The sequence below is a fragment of the Salmo trutta genome, chromosome 1, assembly GCF_901001165.1.
Source record: "Salmo trutta chromosome 1, fSalTru1.1, whole genome shotgun sequence".
NCBI classification, from domain to species: Eukaryota; Metazoa; Chordata; class Actinopteri; order Salmoniformes; family Salmonidae; genus Salmo; species Salmo trutta.
This window is the reverse complement of record NC_042957.1, coordinates 27,074,221-27,091,451: the sequence shown is the minus strand read 5'-3', so window position 1 is coordinate 27,091,451 and position 17,231 is coordinate 27,074,221. Positions and strand designations below refer to the sequence as shown.

General features: G+C 41.9%; 1 protein-coding gene across 2 annotated transcripts in view; it reads left to right on the top strand.

Moving 5' to 3' along the window:
• The window catches only part of LOC115192686 (vacuolar protein sorting-associated protein VTA1 homolog), a 42,255-nt gene extending 28,544 nt beyond the window's left edge, over positions 1-13,711 (top strand). Inside the window, exons 4-8 of one of the 2 annotated variants that reach the window (XM_029751461.1) lie at positions 857-932; positions 2,149-2,260; positions 8,680-8,895; positions 10,292-10,372; positions 12,505-13,711. In XM_029751461.1, the coding sequence (XP_029607321.1) occupies positions 857-932; positions 2,149-2,260; positions 8,680-8,895; positions 10,292-10,372; positions 12,505-12,650 (631 nt within the window). In that variant the 3' untranslated portion in view covers positions 12,651-13,711. The remainder of the gene's footprint in view (positions 1-856; positions 933-2,148; positions 2,261-8,679; positions 8,896-10,291; positions 10,373-12,504) is intronic. The other variant, XM_029751470.1, reaches the window with a different exon arrangement.
• The last annotated feature ends 3,520 nt before the right edge of the window (positions 13,712-17,231 follow it).

The window sequence follows — 17,231 nt, the reverse complement described above, 5'->3', positions numbered from 1 at the left end:
GTCCAGCAACGGTGGGTTTGTGCCCATAGGCGACGTTGTTGCCGGTGATGTCTGATGAGGACCTGCCTTACAACAGGCCTACAAGCCCACAGTCCAGCCTCTCTCAGCCTATTGCGGACATTCTGAGCACTGATGGAGGGATTGTGCGTTCCTGGTGTAACTCGGGCAGTTGTTGTTGCCATCCTGTACCTGTCCCGCAGGTGTGATGTTCGGATGTACTGATCCTGTGCAGGTGTTGTTACACGTGGTCTGCCACTGTGAGGACGATCAGCTGTCCGTCCTGTCTCCCTGTAGCGCTGTCTTAGGCGTCTCACAGTACGGACATTGCAATTTATTGCCCTGGCTACATCTGCAGTCCTCGTGCCTCCTTGCAGCATACCTAAGGCATGTTCACGCAGATGTCTTTTGGTGTTTTTCAGAGTCAGTTGAAAGGCCTCTTTTTAGTGTCCTAAGTTTTCATAACTGTGACCTTAATTGCCTACCTTCTGTAAGCTGTTTGTGTCTTAACGACCGTTCCACAGGTGCATGTTCATTAATTGTTTGGTTCATTGAACAAGCATGGGAAACAGTGTTTAAACCCTTTACAATGACGATCTGTGAAGTTTTGATTTTTATGAGTTATCTTTGAAAGACAGGATCCTAAAAAAGGGAAGTTTCTTTTTTTGCTGAGTTTATTTGAGAATTATTGAATTATCCATGTTCTGTGAAGCAGCATTTCTTGTTGTAGACATTTGTCACAATTGGCTGGCAGGTTTTCAACACTTGAGTTTAATGGCTTCAGTATGCCTTAATTAAGAATCCAACAGTGTGATGAATTTTAACATTTACAAAAATATATATTTGTCTTTCTTTGCAGGAATATGATTAAGTCCTTCTACACATCTAGCCTTTTGTTAGATGTCCTGTCAGTTTTTGGCGAGTTATCGGAGGAGGTAAGTCATCAATATAGAATACCCTTATCCTGCCCTATAGACTATATTGTAAATACATCTACATTTTTATTTCTGCACATTTAATACATTTACACTGTGTGAATGTGTCTGAAGTATTATGAACTGGCTATCCACATTTCCATCCTTCCATCGGTCCACAGCTGCTCTCAAAACCATAAAAAATCCAAGACATGGAAAGAATAAGAGGGGGAAAATAGTGAAGACTGTAACGTATAGACTCTCCAGGACAGTAGACAACTAGACCGACTATATCTCCGCAGCAGAGGCCTTTTTTAAAGCATCTCCATGGGTCTCCATTGCTGCAGATGTACTGTGGCAGATGACAATGTTTCATTGAATGGCTGCTCTCTCCCCCCTAAGGGCCAGGCATTTTCCCTCTGTAGAAAGCTCATTGGACAGGCTGCTTTAACACGGAGCATTCTCTCTGTAACACTAACCCAGACAATGGCGCCTCAGAGTCCCCCACTCGCTGATTACTGGAGATACGTTTTTATACAAAGCACGTCACAATGCATTGTGGGAGATTGGATTTCTTACAAAAAAAAGGGACATTTCAGCACCAGAGAGAGGAGGGACAAAACTTTTTTAGTGGATGGTGATCTAGAGAGCTTCTTCAGATTGTATGTGAGCCTGTTAAATCGTAGCTATCATCAGACCTTCCCTCAGGTCTAGTATATTGTTATCTCCAGGGGTAGATTAGATTAGAATTATGATAGTGTTAGTTGCTTTAGAAGTTACTTGACTTTTAGTTTTCATTGCACCGTGCAATTACGTCTGCGACCCTGTGCATATGACTGATTTAGTCATCTAATTGAATTCATTGTGGTAAATCAGAAACTACCTGGATTTGCTTGTTGACTAAAGTCAATCTGTACTTTAGTGAAGTTTTTCACTAGCTCCTCCAAAGAACTTCCAGTTAATTCATCCACAGATAAGATTACCAAGGAGGGAACTTTTAAATGAGGTCCATAGAACTTCTAATGAATTTCGTGACCTGGGTGTTAGAAACCACAGCAATTTCTTCACCTTGTCCCCATCCCTCCACCGTAAGCCAAAGGAAAATCAAAACAGTCGTATCATAAGCCCTTTTCCTCCAGTCGCCATTGTTTATCTAATTGCTTTTAATTCACTTCTCTTATCTTGATTATTTCTGTGTTATTCACCACCACCTCCCTCTCTCCTTACCCTTTTACAGAACATCCAGCACAGGAAGTATGCGAGATGGAAGGCCACTTACATCCACAACTGTCTGAAGAGTGGTGAAACCCCCCAGGCTGGCCCTGCTGGCTATGAAGAGGAAACATATGGTAAGGACTGATATTCTATCAGCACAGCCACCCAAACAAACTATGACCTGTTAAGAAAATACCTCTTCTCCTGGCCTTTCCTTCAGGAACCTTTTAGACCCGCTTTCCTCCGTCTGGGTGACGTGCTACTTCAGTCAGTAAAGGTTGGCCGTCATTGTGTGCCTTATCAAGTCTGAGAGTGCAGCAGCGGGGGCTCGCAGTGGCTTTGTGTGTGTTTGTGTGTGAGAGAGAGCTGATATTTGTTTAATGATTTTCTTTTTTCAACCCCTTATCCTTAGAGGGTCAGGAAGGGCCCAGGGTAGGTAGTTTTACCCCGTGGCTGTGGTGTAAGAAGTATATGTTACTAAACCTTTGGATTGAAGGTTGCGGCTGACATCCACTGGTTAAGAACAGTCTTAAAATGAGTGTGTATTATTGTGTTACATACGTCAGTCTTATGTTGGTTTGTGTGTGAGGGCCCATGTGTGTCTGTCAGTGTACATTTTAACACCCTTTAGAGACCAAGACTCCCAGAGTAACTACATCTCAGACTTAGAACTGAGTGGTCGGCCAGGCGGGGCGGATGTTGCCTGTGGTGGACAGGGCCGGGGGACCCTCCTAACCACCGGTTAGAGTGTGATATGAAGCAGAGCATGGCGCGGTTAGATCACTGTGCTCCTCTCCGAACATCTGCTGGGCGTGATACAGTACGTTTTGACCTGAGCACCACGTGTCAGCGATGAAGTCACCTCTGGAGCCCTCCACTCTACTGCAACCCAACCTGCACTCAGACTGAAACTATGGGGACAGGGTCTCTAAATCAACATGTGGCTGGTCTGTCACCTATTTCATCTCTTTTGTTTTAGCCACACAAATGAATAGAAGTTACAGTATGACTGTCTGAAGGCTAGTTTTAGACAGCCTACTTTCTGGTGTAGTTCATCTCTTTGTGTGGGGAGAGTAACGTCCCTCCCCTCCCTCTCCGCCTGTTTTGAATGTGGGCCTCCCTCTGTAAGTGGTGACATCATGCATGGTTATTCCCACTGATATGTAACATTGCCAAGAAAAAGCTGATATCATACTCTCTCCTCTCCCTCGTATTGAGTCTAACTCAGTCCACACACATCAGGATCTTATCACTGCATCTCACTGTTTCCACATGTCTGTCAAACAACTCAGGAAGAGGGTGGTCCGTTGCTCATTATTACATGAAAACAGAGTGTAAATGGAAAATAAAATAGCACGTGTTACAATGATGAGCACAGACTGTACTTTGGGTGTTCGTTTTGGGCTTTTTGCTCTTGATTGGTTTTACTGTATTTTGATATGGGATAGATTTTCAGATTTTTCTATTAGCTTATTTTAGATTCATAGCCATTTTGACTTTATTGGTTTTACTGTCTTATATTTGACCTGTTTAGTAGGTTATTGAAACCTACGTGTGGGAATAAATCTTGCTTTGTTTAGGGCCCACAGTGACTGCATTGTCTCAGATACATATTTGCTTGACTTTCCACTTCCAAGGAGGAAGAGATGATTAGCAAGGGGAACGGAATGGAGGAAAACACTGTTGAAATGACAGAGAGCCAATAGGAAGCAACTTTGTTGATTAGCATATTTTCCCCAGGCCTCAACCGTGGTGCTGAACCCTGTCCCGATGGAAGAGTGAGCCAGAGGCAGAACAAACAAGTGCAAGCTGCTTGCCATGTTGCCCACAAGTCCAGTCCAGTCAGTGAAGGCACGCTTGTTTTGTAGCCATGCCACCAAACGATGGAAACTAGTACAGACGTATTTGATTCCTTAACATTTCACAAAAAAATAAGGTCACATCTCAAATAAGCAATGTGTTCAGGGCAAAGCATGGAAAGTCGAGTTTAACTCCAATTCAACTTCACAAGCTACAAATACGGTCAACGTTTTCTCACAGGGCATCAATAATGTGCTGAAGTGTCTTTTTCAGTCTATCATTAGGATTAGAACATTCAGAACATTCAGTACCTCTGCAGTTGCCAATCAATTACATTATCCATCATCTGCCATGTTTGAGAGTTGTCCTTTTGGCCAAGTAGAAGACTGTCACCAGCTCAACTCTGATAAGAAGCAGCACAAAAATTGCCTTGCGGCTACTTTGTTTGAATCTTATTATTGGTTTAAAATATTTTTTATTTATTTTTTATTTCACTTTTATTTAACCAGGTAGGCTAGTTGAGAACAAGTTCTCATTTGCAACTGCGGCCTGGCCACGATATGTGTCGAATTGCTACACTTTACAATAACACAGAGTTACACATGGAATAAATAAAACATACAGTCAATAATACAGTAGAACAAAAGAAAACAAAAAGTCTATATACAGTGAGTGCAAATGAGGTAAGTTAAGACAATAAATAGGCCATGGTGGCGAAGTAATTACAATATAGCAATTAAACAGTGGAATGGTAGATGTGCAGAAGATGAATGTGCAAGTAGAGATACTGATTTATCATTTCGGAGTGTCATTACGAGGAGGAAAGTTTCTATGCAGTGTATCACTGGGCTGTGACTGCAGGACTGAATTGAATGCATATCCTTTCAGTCTTTGGGATTGTCTGTCCTATGCACAAGGCAGCATTCCGAGCCTCGAGACTTGCATTCGATAAAATCTTTCCATCTGTTTACGATCCCTTCTTCACAGTCTCTGTCACTCATTATCCCTGTGCATTCTTTCACCCTGCTGGCCATTTATTGGGTCAGACTGAACCAAGCCCTTGTGCTAGAGTCGCTGTCAACACCCATTTAAAACGCCCATCACTCCCAACTGTTATTGGCACAAATCAAGATTAAGTGGGCCATTGGCGAAACACTCAACTACAGCTCCTGTCTCTGCTCCTTTCACTGATTCAGACATAATGTGAGACTTTATCTTTACTGTCTGTCTCTCTCACGTGGCTCTAATCGTGGGAGTTTCATCTGATCCAAAGAGAGGAGCGAGGTAGGGGGGTTTTATCTCGGAGCAATCAAGATCCCCCCTCTGTAAGTAAGTAGGATACAATGCTGCTCAGTGTGTGAGGCTGAGGCTGTGCAGAGCTGGGCTGTGAGTGACCAGAGCAGAGCAAGGAGAGTGTCTGCAGGGAAAATACCCGGTTCCGGTTACACAGCTCCATAGTTCTCCATATCTCAGAGAGATGTTCTGGGACCAGGCCTCCCCATCCTCATGTGGCCTACTCCCTCCAATTAGCCCCTCAATCCTCTGGGTCTTCCCGTAGACTAACGGCCTTTCGCACCACGACAAATGCCGACGTTGTCACATAAGCCTAGACGGTTTATTTGTGTTAGCCTCCCCCAGCCATATTATTTCACCTCGAGTCTGGGGGAAAACGGGACAATATGCTAGAGAAACACAAATATTGGCAGAGGAAGTGGTTTTAAGACTGACACAGAAACATCTATGAAAATGTGTTGAGGTCTGTTTTTCATAATGTCATTTTATGGAGGTTAGGGATCTATGTCCAAAGTGGTGTCAAATATAGCACATGTAGGCACATACAATGTATGATTTTTAATCTCTGAAAATATGTTTGAGGTTAATATTTTCTTTAAATTAAATCTGGTCACTCCAAAATATGTTTGGAGCGTAGTATTACGTTTAATGAGTCTAAAAAACAGGCGCCATACCCATGAAATGGAATTTCCTCTTTTTTTTTCTCCCTCTCTCGGCATTACAGGATTTAAGCTTGTTCTTCTGGGGTTTGGCTCACTGTGCTTTAGAAACATATGGTGTATATCGCAGCTCAAAGACTGAGTAGATAACCTTTTCCTGTTAAGCCAATTGAAGTTCAGTACACACAAAACACTTGACACTTTTTGAAGTCTATTCAGACAAAAACAAGTCTTTTAAAGACAAATATGTTTAGTCTTTTATGTTGTCATTACTCAAGTACTTCTCTTTCAATCTTAGGTTTCATCTTTGCATAAGAAAACTTAGGCTTAATGCCTGGTATGTTTCTCCACAACTTAGTGTTCACATCGTTCCGTTTGAGCAGTATGTCGGCACTTGGCACATTGCCCCAAAGTGGCCATCTCTAATTCATCTCAGCCAATCCATGCCAAGAAGCTGTCCTTGTGTGTTGGAAGCTCAAATCCACTTCCATGGCTATAAGGTTTCCTGTAACGTTCCTTTGCATCACTGGTTGCATGAAGGAAAAAAGGGCCTCCTTGGTGACTCATTCCTCCTGTTTGCACAAGACGGCGTGAGGAGAGGATGGCTGGTCTAGGACCTGGTGGTGCACGTGGTTTCATCTTGAAACATACCCACGCCATGGTCTCCACAGTGACAAATGAACCAATCATGGTCTTCGGATTAGATTGAAGCATATTGCGAATTTAAGCTTCAGAAGTAAAATCCACATGATTGGAGAAAAGAAAAATTTGGGAAATGTTTTTCAAAGAGATTTACCGAGATAAAGTGTAACATCCTGTTGTGCTTTGATGAAAAAGTGTTTGTGGCCTATTTGGTTGAGTTATTGTTGTATCCTACAATCTTGAGTCAGCCTCTAATATTGTTGCCACAGCAAGGAAATGATATAACTCAGTGGGCAGTATATCTGCATGTTGTCCTCTGACTTCATCTGCCGTAATATATTTTATTGGGTTGTTTATAGATTTATACCTCATATCAGTACTTAACATTCAGTCTTGCGTAAGTTCAGCCTTATCAGATGATAACTGACGTGATATGGGGGCAGGCTAGTTGTCCATTGTCAACGTGAAAAGTTTAGTATAAATCTGTGTGCAAACAATATGAGCTCCATGACCGAGGTCTGAGGGACTGCAAACTACATTCAGTTGAAGTCGGAAGTTTGCATACACCTTAGCCAAATACATTTAAACTCAGTTTTTCACAATTCCTGGCAGTTAATCCTTGTAAAAATTCCCTGTCTTAGGTCAGTTAGGATCACCACTTTTATTTATATAACGTGAAATGTCAGAATAATAGTGATTTTATTTCAGCTTTTGTTTCTTTCATCGCATTCCCAGTGGGTCAGAAGTTTACATACACTCAATTAGTATTTGGTAGCATTGCCTTTTAAATTGTTTGACTTGGGTCAAACTTTTCGGGAAGCCTTCCACAAGCTTCCCACAATAAGTTGGGGGAATTTTGGCCCATTCCTCCTGACAGAGCTGGTGTAACTGAGTCAGGTTTGTAGGCCTCCTTGCTCGCACACGCTTTTTCAGTTCTGCCCACAAATGTTCTATAGGATTGAGGTCAGGGCTTTGTGATGGCCACTCCAATACCTTGACTTTGTTGTCCTTAAGCCATTTTGCCACAACTTTGGAAGTATGCTTGGGGTCATTGTCCATTTGGAAGACCCATTTGCGACCAAGCTTTAACTTCCTGACTGATGTCTTGAGATGTTGCTTCAATATATCCTCATAATGCCATCTATTTTGTGAAGTGCACCTGTCCCTCCTGCAGCAAAGCACCCCCACAACATGATGCTGCCACCACCGTGCTTCACGGTTGGGAGGGTGTTTTTTGGCTTGCAAGCATCCCCCTTTTTCCTCCAAACATAACGATGGTCATTATGGCCAAACAGTTCTATTTTTGTTTCATCAGACCAGAGGACATTTCTCCAAAAAGTACGATCTTTGTCTCCATGTGCAGTTGCAAACCTTAGTCTGACATTTTTATGGCGGTTTTGGAGCAGTGGCTTCTTCCTTGCTGAGCGGCCTTTCAGGTTATGTCGATGTAGGACTCGTTTTACTGTGGATATAGATACTTTACTGTTTCATCCAGCATCTTCACAAGGTCCTTTGCTGTTGTTCTGGGATTGATTTGCACTTTTCGCACCAAAGTACGTTCATCTCTAGGAGACAGAACGCGTCTCCTTCCTGAGCGGTATGACGGCTGCGTGGTCCCATGGTGTTTATACTTGCATACTATTGTTTGTACAGATGGACATGGTACCTTCAGGCATTTGGAAATTGCTCCCAAGGATGAACCAGACTTGTGGAGGTTTACAATTTTCTTGGTTTTGGCTGATTTCTTTTGATTTTCCCATGATGTCAAGCAAAGAGGCACTGAGTTTGGCATTAGGCCTATAAATACATCCACAGGTACACCTCCAATTCACTCAAATGATGTCAATTAGCCTATTAGAAGCTTTTAAAGCATGACATAATTTTCACTCAACTTAGTGTATGTAAACTTCTGACCCACTGGAATTGGGATGCAGTGAATTATAAGTGAAATAATCTGTCTGTAAACAATTGTTGGAAATATTACTTGTCATGCACAAAGTAGATGTCCTAACTGACTTGCCAAAACTATAGTTTAACAAGAAATTTGTGGAATGGTTGAAAAACGAGTTTTAATGACTCCAACCTAAGTGTATGTAAACTTCCGACTTCAACTGTATCTTAAATTCCTCCCTTCTTTTTTTCCCTCCTCGTCTCCCCAGATGAGGAGTATGGTGCTGAGGGTGGAGGGGGACCCTCCTCCCAGTCTGCTCAGCCCCAGTCTCCACCTCATTCCCAGCCCGGCTTCGGGGATCCAAACCAGGGGCCTGGGTCCATGGGGGGTCCCCCCTACCCCCCCACCAACTACAACAATATCCACATCCCCCCTGGAGCCCACTGCCCAGCCAACACACCTGCAGAGCTCCCTCCACCTGCAGGTACAGTCATCCACAACACTCATCAGAGCCTTTAGATTGCATCCCATGAGCTGATCATATCTTTAGATGGATCAGTGCAGTCTTTCTTTGTGATTACAAACATGATCAGCTCTAGCAGAGAGACAGAATGGTCATGATGAAGACTACATAGACTTGACTAATTATTTGCCTGCCTAGGTTGACTAGGCTAATTCTTCATCTGACCATTTTTCGCAAACTTCTCCTGATGTATAACAGAGTGGTGTTCCCCCTGGCATAACTTGAGTACAGCTCTGCTCAAGCCTATGGGATACACTTTGCCATTATACCATTTTGGCATTTTTCCTTGGCAGGTCTTTTGTGAGCGGAAAGACAGGATTGTGTAATGAACCCTAATGACTGCTTTCTTTGCGGCTGACTTGTTGTGTCCCATATCACCCAGGGGACAGTTGCCTCACACAAAGCAGCCAACACTCAGTCATTTGTAACAGCCTCACCAGACAAAGACCAACAAGATATGTTTGTTTATTCATTCTCTAGTGGTTATTATTAATATGCCACAGGCTCATTAAGGTTGCTGTTGATGATAAAGGACACCAACATAGGTTGTGGATGTAATATGGACAGTTGAGATTTATCATAGTTTCCTTATTGACTCAGTCTTGGCAGGCCGTGGGCGGGAGAGGTCTGTCCTGGTCTTGGCCTTGCTGACTTTACCCTGCATGTCTTCCTGTTTTCCCTGCTATCAATCTCTCACTCTACCTTTTAAAGATCAGAGCCAGAGCAGAGCCAGGGGTGAAGGCAGGGGGTCAGTGAGAGCAGGGTCCATTCTGAAGCCCTGATAGGGTGCTTTCCCCCGGAGGCCCAGGGCCTGCCTGTGTCCTCTGTGATTAGCCCACTGGCTCCCAGGCACAGAGGAAATGACTGGTATCCACCCAGTGACCCCAGAGGTGCTCAGGCGCTAATTGAATCGGGGGCGGCACGCCACGCTGCAAACCCCAGATCCTGCAATACAAACACATGAAATATAGCTGCACAGATTTCCCCCAGGACTTTCCTTGTTTTTTTGGACCAATGTAGCTGGAACCTGTTTCAGGAGTCTATACATTGGCTGTGAGGAGAAAAATGAACATTGTTCCAGATTATGATCATCAAATGTGACCTGTTTTCATCATAGATCTGCAGTCAATCATCCGTTTGGCTGGAGTGAATGGACTGAGGGCTGGTCTCCAAATGCATTCTCAAACCACTTGTCTTTATACATCATAAAGTCATATCCCAGCGTTAGCCAACACATTTCTTGGTTGTGGCGTAGCAGAAGTTGAAAGTTCCCTGTGTTGTTTTTCCTGGACTCTAGAGGTTCTGGGTGGACTAGAGAGGTGGACTGGACTAACTCTGCCCTGTTCCCCTGTGTTAGCAGGAGAAGCCATTAAACCAGTGCCTGTTCCCCGAAGCATTCCAGCGGTCGACCCCTCACTGCGGAGTGCCACTCAGGAAGGTAAGGAGTAAGAGCAGGAAGGTAAGGAGTGAGAACAGGACAGGGACCGCATAGTACCCCCCTTCCCTTCACCAGGCACCCTGGGGCTCAACTCACCTCACCTCACCCACACCCCAAAACCACCACCTCCTGGCTGTGAGGAGACGAAGGGTGGGGGGCGTGAGGGGTGGAGAAAGACTGGCACACGGCAGGTCTCTTCATAAAATGCTTTATGGAAAACAGACTTTGGGCTCTTGGTTTCCAGCACTGGTGGGAAAAATATGACTACAGACAAAACCCAAATAATCACATGCTGATGAAAAGAAAATGACTACATTACCAATTGCAGTGTCATGACAATGCAGCCTTAATAAATGTTAATGAATAGAGAGCAGAAAACACAGCGTTTGGTTGGCATGAGAGGTGATAATTACATGGCTTACTCAGCAGGAGCCAGTGTGACAGTGTTACACAGGACGTACGGTGCATTCGGAAAGTATTCAGACCCCTTGACTTTTTCAACATTCTGTTACGTTACATCCTTATTCTAAAATTGATCAAATTAATGTTTTTCCTCATCAATCTACACACGATACCCCATAATGACAAAGAAAAGTTTTTTTAAATTTTTTGCAAATGTATTAAAAATAAAAACAGCATACCTTATTTACATAACATTACCAAATACACTGAGGCAAATTTTTTAAATTCTCTGCTAGAAGTTTATAGAATAAAAGTGTACAGCATAATATTTACACAATGCTGTTCACCTGTGATTTGGCCTGATCTGTTCCTAGCACTAGCGCAATTGCTAACTAGCGTTAGCGCAATGACTGGCATGCTAGCAGATACCCATAGACTTCCAGTCATTGTGCTAATACTAGTTAGCATTGGCTCACGAAACTACCTCTAACTTCCTTTTATATTGGACACAGAAACATAAATATGGTATCCACGAGTTAATCTGACTCTAGGGATGTAAATACAGGGCCTCATTGCCAAATTCCTGAAGTATCACTTTAATTTATGACCTTCAAAGCCACGCAAAATAAGAAGAAACAGATAAACGTTAGAATATTGACATTCTGTTTCTCTATTTGAGGAGGCTTTAGCGATGTTTTGAAAACAGTTGAGAGTGCAGTGATGGTCTTTGACCAGACCATTTAACCTGCCCCCAAATATTAAGCGGAGTAACCACCCTCAGAGCTGTGCAGATCTTTCCTCAGATGGAACAGCATTTGCATAGTGGTATATTCTGAAGGGCCAAGGTTATAAAATGACCTTAATGCCCACCAGCGTCTGCCTTGATTTAACACAAGTGTTCAGAATCTACCCAACCTCAGCCTAACCCTATCATTTAAATGCCTGGTGGTAAATGGGAGCTTCTTGTGGCAAGCCACAAATGCATCCTTTGCCATGTGGCTAATACATGAATACTTTCTGCCCGTAATGTTTATTTAAACATTTTTGTAAATGGGACCGGTAGACAATGCAAGATTGGGGAAATTTGGTCCATGATCATCATATTTTAGTATATCACTCACTGTAGCGGAGTGAAAGGGTAAGCAATTATCCTGAATCATGTTATTATTCACCTCAGTTTTTCCTCCCTCTAGTTTTTAACAAGTTTCAAAACCACATGTTCTTAGTCATTGTCCATACCGATAAATAGGCATTAACATTACTTAACATATACACAAGAAACCTATCATTTTGAAACACACCATTCAATGTTTATGCTCATGTTACCGCAAATGTGCTTTAAACCATTTTGAATTCTGAAGAAATTTAAAATGCTTAGCATATGTGTCTAGACCGACATGGTTCTTTAAGAGTTTTAAATAGTGTCTTATATTGTAAAAATGGGCATGGGACTCATGGCCAGTGTCTCAAATTCTGGTGATATTGCAGAGTGTGGTTGGATTTGTGAAATACGTTTTGAGTTAAGGGAGAAATCAGAGAGCTGTTTCAGGCTCGTCTGCCTCAGACAATTTATGACCTAATAGGGCGGGTCAGTGAGGGAGTAAAATAGGAGCGGCGTGTGTTACTCGCACACAATCTCTCTTAATTAAGAGATCACATTATAGAATGTAACTTTTATTTTCAATAATTACACTTGTCTCAAAGGAACTTCGTATTCTTCGTCTCGGCAGGTGACGTGCGCCTCACGCCAGAGGACTACACCAGAGCTCAGAAGTACTGCAAGTACGCCGGCAGTGCCCTGCAGTACGAAGACGTGGGCACGGCAGTGCAGAATCTGCAGAAGGCCCTGAAGTTGCTTACCACTGGCAAAGAATGAGACCCATTGTCCCCCGGAATCACTGTATCACTATAGCGCTGATCTGGCCCAGAAGAACTGAGACCGTTACCCTATAATCTACAGCAACCCCAGCTGTATCCGTCTGAAGAAAGCAATTCTGTCCCAACATCACTGTAAACAACAATGACATCTGTGTCTCCATATTGGCCTCCTGCTGTGGAGCTTCCAACATGGCTGTCTGTAACTAGTGAGTTGCTCACTAAAGACTTCCTGAGGCTGTATGTTAAAACAGTGCATTTATCCCCTGCTAAAATACTCCTTATATTAGTTTACACAAACAACCTATTCACTGTAGTTTGATAACACTTTTGTGTAACACACATATCCCCTTTTGTATGCATGCACGTTTTGGGAACGTACTCGTTTTGCGGTTAAAAAAATACCACATTTCTCATGGATTTTACGTACAGTAAGTAGCCCAATGCTTCAAGCAGACAGTACATATAATCCCCTATTTTCAGGCGACATCGATCTGCCCTTTACTGTGTTTTCAATACAGTATCTATTTGTCTTATTTTCTCGGGTGAAAGGACTGTCATTTCTGCATCAACACAATTTAAATAAAATGTGTAAATTGATTGGTGGTTGGTGACCTGTTTGTATATACTGATACTGTCTGCTTTAGTAAACAAAACTGTCCAAGCAAGAGGAGGACTTTTGTTCAACAAGAAGGGGACATATACGGTTGGTTTCCTGGACATAGATTTAGCCTAGTCCTAGACTAAAAAGCTATTTTAAGGGAGATTATCCATTGTGCATTCTTTTTAGTCTAGGACTAGGCTAAATCTGTGTCCAGGAAACCGCCCCATAGAGAAGTAATTCCAGGGGTACAGTATTGTCACTTTAGTTGAAAGCCCTTCACGAAACTTGTACTTTTGTATGCTCTTATCTTTGACTGAGCAGTAGATCGGTCCATCCTCAAATATGCAGAAGTTTGAGTGAATTTTGTGTTTCTAATATTTCTAAATTGTTCATTTTATTTATCGATGTGTACTTAAAGGAAGGACTCATTTGCCCGTTATTAAAACAAATCAATGAAAGTATTTGGGTCATTGTTCATCATTTTATACATTTCCATAGTGATGTTGAACTGGGAAATATTGAAGCATGCCAGTGCTCCACACCGTAGAGACAGCAACAGTCTGATGGGTTATTTGAATAGATTTATCCAGCCAAGCTTTGAAGATGACCTTCTCTTTTCCCTTTTAGTGTTTGTTTGATAACAGTAATTGAACTGTAATGTACAGCCATTGGCGATTATTAAAATGTGCTGAAACTCTAAGAGCAGATAATTGAGTGGACCTCACTGGAATGTTCACTCTGAAGTCTCATCATATTAAAAAAAATCTTAAATGGGTAAATCAATGACATGAAAGGAGTGAACAATTACATTTAGAACATGTGTAATATCACCCTGCTGCATTACAAGGGGCATTGAAATGAAATGCTGGAAATTAAACCTTTAATGAACTGCATGATCCCTGACTGACATTTTTGAGTCCTGCATTTCCAAAATACCACACTGATACCTTCCAGCACATTTTGTTTATTAAATAAATCAGCTTACACTCCATTAAAATATGAATGAGACAGGAGAGGTACCATGAATAACAAGTCCTTTGAGTGTCCTTAGGCTTCTACTCATTCAGGTAATAAATAATTAGTCGTCTGGGGTCATGTTTAGGTTTGCTCACCCTGTTCAATGTGATTACTATGCCTAGTTTCTTGATGTCATCACGCTCATTGTTTTTCTTCATTGCCTGCCTGTTGCCTTAAGAGTTATACAAAGGGCATTGGCCCTTTATCTCTCGACTGGCTGAACTATCACCACCAGCATCTGCATTTGCCTGAGTCCCTTCCTTCCTTGTTGATGGGCATGGTGTTGATGCAAATGGAAATCAGGTGGATTCCTTCTACGTATTTATTTCTAGCTGTAAAGTTAATGGGGAGAAAAGTCACACGTCAATTGAAATCGGTAATTCTCCCTCTGTGGCCGTGAGCAACTGCACCTTAAATCTGTGCACCATGTCCAGTCAGCCAATGAGTGGCTTGAGGTATGGTAAGTACTGGAGGTGATAGGGACAAGATGCAGAGATGTATTGCTTTCCACAGTTATTTTGCAACATTTCAATTTATATTGTTGTTATGGTTAGTATACCACCCATACACACAATGTAAACACTGTTCACATGACATCAATACTGGCCCTATTTAGCTCACATGACAGTACTGTGGGAACATCAGCTGGGTTTGATCATCCCTTTGTCATGATTCATTATGTACTGGTAGGAGAAGAGCTACTTCTTTGGCTTTTGTAATAGTTTAAAGCCTCCCTGCCATTAGAAAAAAGCTGTGTCCCCAACTGTATAAGTCACAACTGGAAAGGGAATCACTTTTGCCAGGCTATTGTCCATCATTTAGGGAACCATATCGGAAAGTTAGTATACAGCTGTATTGTCACCCCATAAAACAGTCAATGTTCTATTCTATTTTGGGATGTTTTGGAAGATGGGATAAAGTGCTTCCCATAGTTTCATTCAAAGATCTGTCATGTCTAATTATCTTAATAGAATCCCCCCAACCCAATTACGGAGCTACAATAAAGTAAATAGTTCTATCAACAATAGAAGACATGTCATTTTGTATTTTGGCTGTGGTTAAACCTCAACTACACAAAAGTGATGGCTTTGGAGAACGAAGAGATGAAAAGTGTATAAGGCATGCGAATTCAGCAACCTGTATTATTCTGTACGTGAATCCAGGACACTCCATTTAGTATGATATGTTTCATATGGTAGGTCTTCATTTGTGGATGTCCATCCATTTTGTACGTAATGTTACAAATTACAATTCGTATGATATATTACGAATTTGCAAAACTTATATGTTACGAATTCTAATTTGTTGTGACTAACGTTAGCTAGGGTAGGGGTTAGGGTTAGGACAAGGGTTAGCTAAAAGGGTTAAGGTTAGGGTTACGGGAAGGGTTCGCTAACATGCTAAGTAGTTGCAAAGTAGCGAAAAAGTAGTAACTCGTTGATAATTAGCTAAAATTATAAAGTTATCCGTGATCAAATTTGGATTGCTAGACGTTCACGTTATATAGACACCCCTCCGACCACCCTCCTTTCATTTTTGCCTTAAGTAACCTGTCTTATGTAACCAAACATAACATGTCGTACTAATTTGAGTGTCCCAGATGTATGTTTGCTATGTTACATCTAGTCTATGAGACCGGGCTGAATTCAGATATCCAACCCTGTTATCTCAAAGGAAGATCCTTCTAAACTGCCATTGAAAGCAAATTACTTGGATCATTCATGGCCTACATACTAAATTCCACTATGCAGGAACTTGTTTCAGTCCTGTCCTCCCTCAGTTCAATGTCACAATAGATTCCATAAAAGATGCACTATGCAGAAATCACTCCGCCATTTCATGGTTGCTAAAATTCTAATAGTTAATTTCAGTTTATGTGGCAAAACAAGCAAGTATAGTGTAGATAATCATTGTACCATCTAAACCGCTGTGAAATATATTTTCCATAACCAACAATATTGTATTTTCAGCTGTTTGAAGCTGGTGTAATGTAAAACAGGCAAAAACTTAAGAACGGGAAGCATAGAACTAGCGCACATAGAATGCCAATTAGACTTGCTTTCAATGAGAATGAGAGATCTATAACACCACTTTTGGGGTTTTGGGTTCTGATGGTGTTAGACAGTTGAACTAAGCTCATTAAGCATTTATAAGATATTCTTCTAAACATTAGGAACATGCTATTTCCATGACATAGACTGGCCAGGTGAATCCAGGTGAAAGCTATGATCCCTTATTGATGTCACCTGTTAAATCCACTTCAATCAGTGTAGATGAAGGGGAGGAGACAGGTTAATGAAGGATTTATAAGCCTTCTGACAATTGAAACATGGACTGTGTATGTGTACCATTCCAAGGGAAAATGGGCTAGATAAAATATTTAAGTGCCTTTGAACGGTGAATGGTAGTAGGTGCGATGTTCACCGGTTTGAGTGTGTCAAGAATGGCAAAGCTGCTGTGTTTTTCACGCTCAACAGTTTCCTGTGTGTATCAAGAATGGTCCACCACTATTCTTGATACCATCCAACTTGACACAACTGTGCGAAGCATTGGAGTCAACATGGGCCAGCATCCCCGTGGAACGCTTTCGACACCTTGTAGAGTCCATGCCCCAACGAATTGAGACTATTTGGGGGCAAAAAGGGGTGCAACTCAATATTGACTTCTCCGTGTATTATGAATTTAAAAGTAAAAAAATATATGTAGCAATCGCAGATTACCCCTTTAAAGAATGTTTACTTTCATTGTGGCATGGCCTACTGTCAGTCCATGCTGCAACAGTATGTGTCACAGACACAGAATAAAATAATTATCATGGGACCTAATTATGTGGAATCTGTGAATGTCCAATTTGTCCATTTTCACAGTGTGGTGGAGAAGCAACTGCTGTAGAATTCTGGATGGGTTTGCAGCATTTTGAGCACATTGTCTTAACCCCTGGGACTTGCCTGCCTGGCTTTA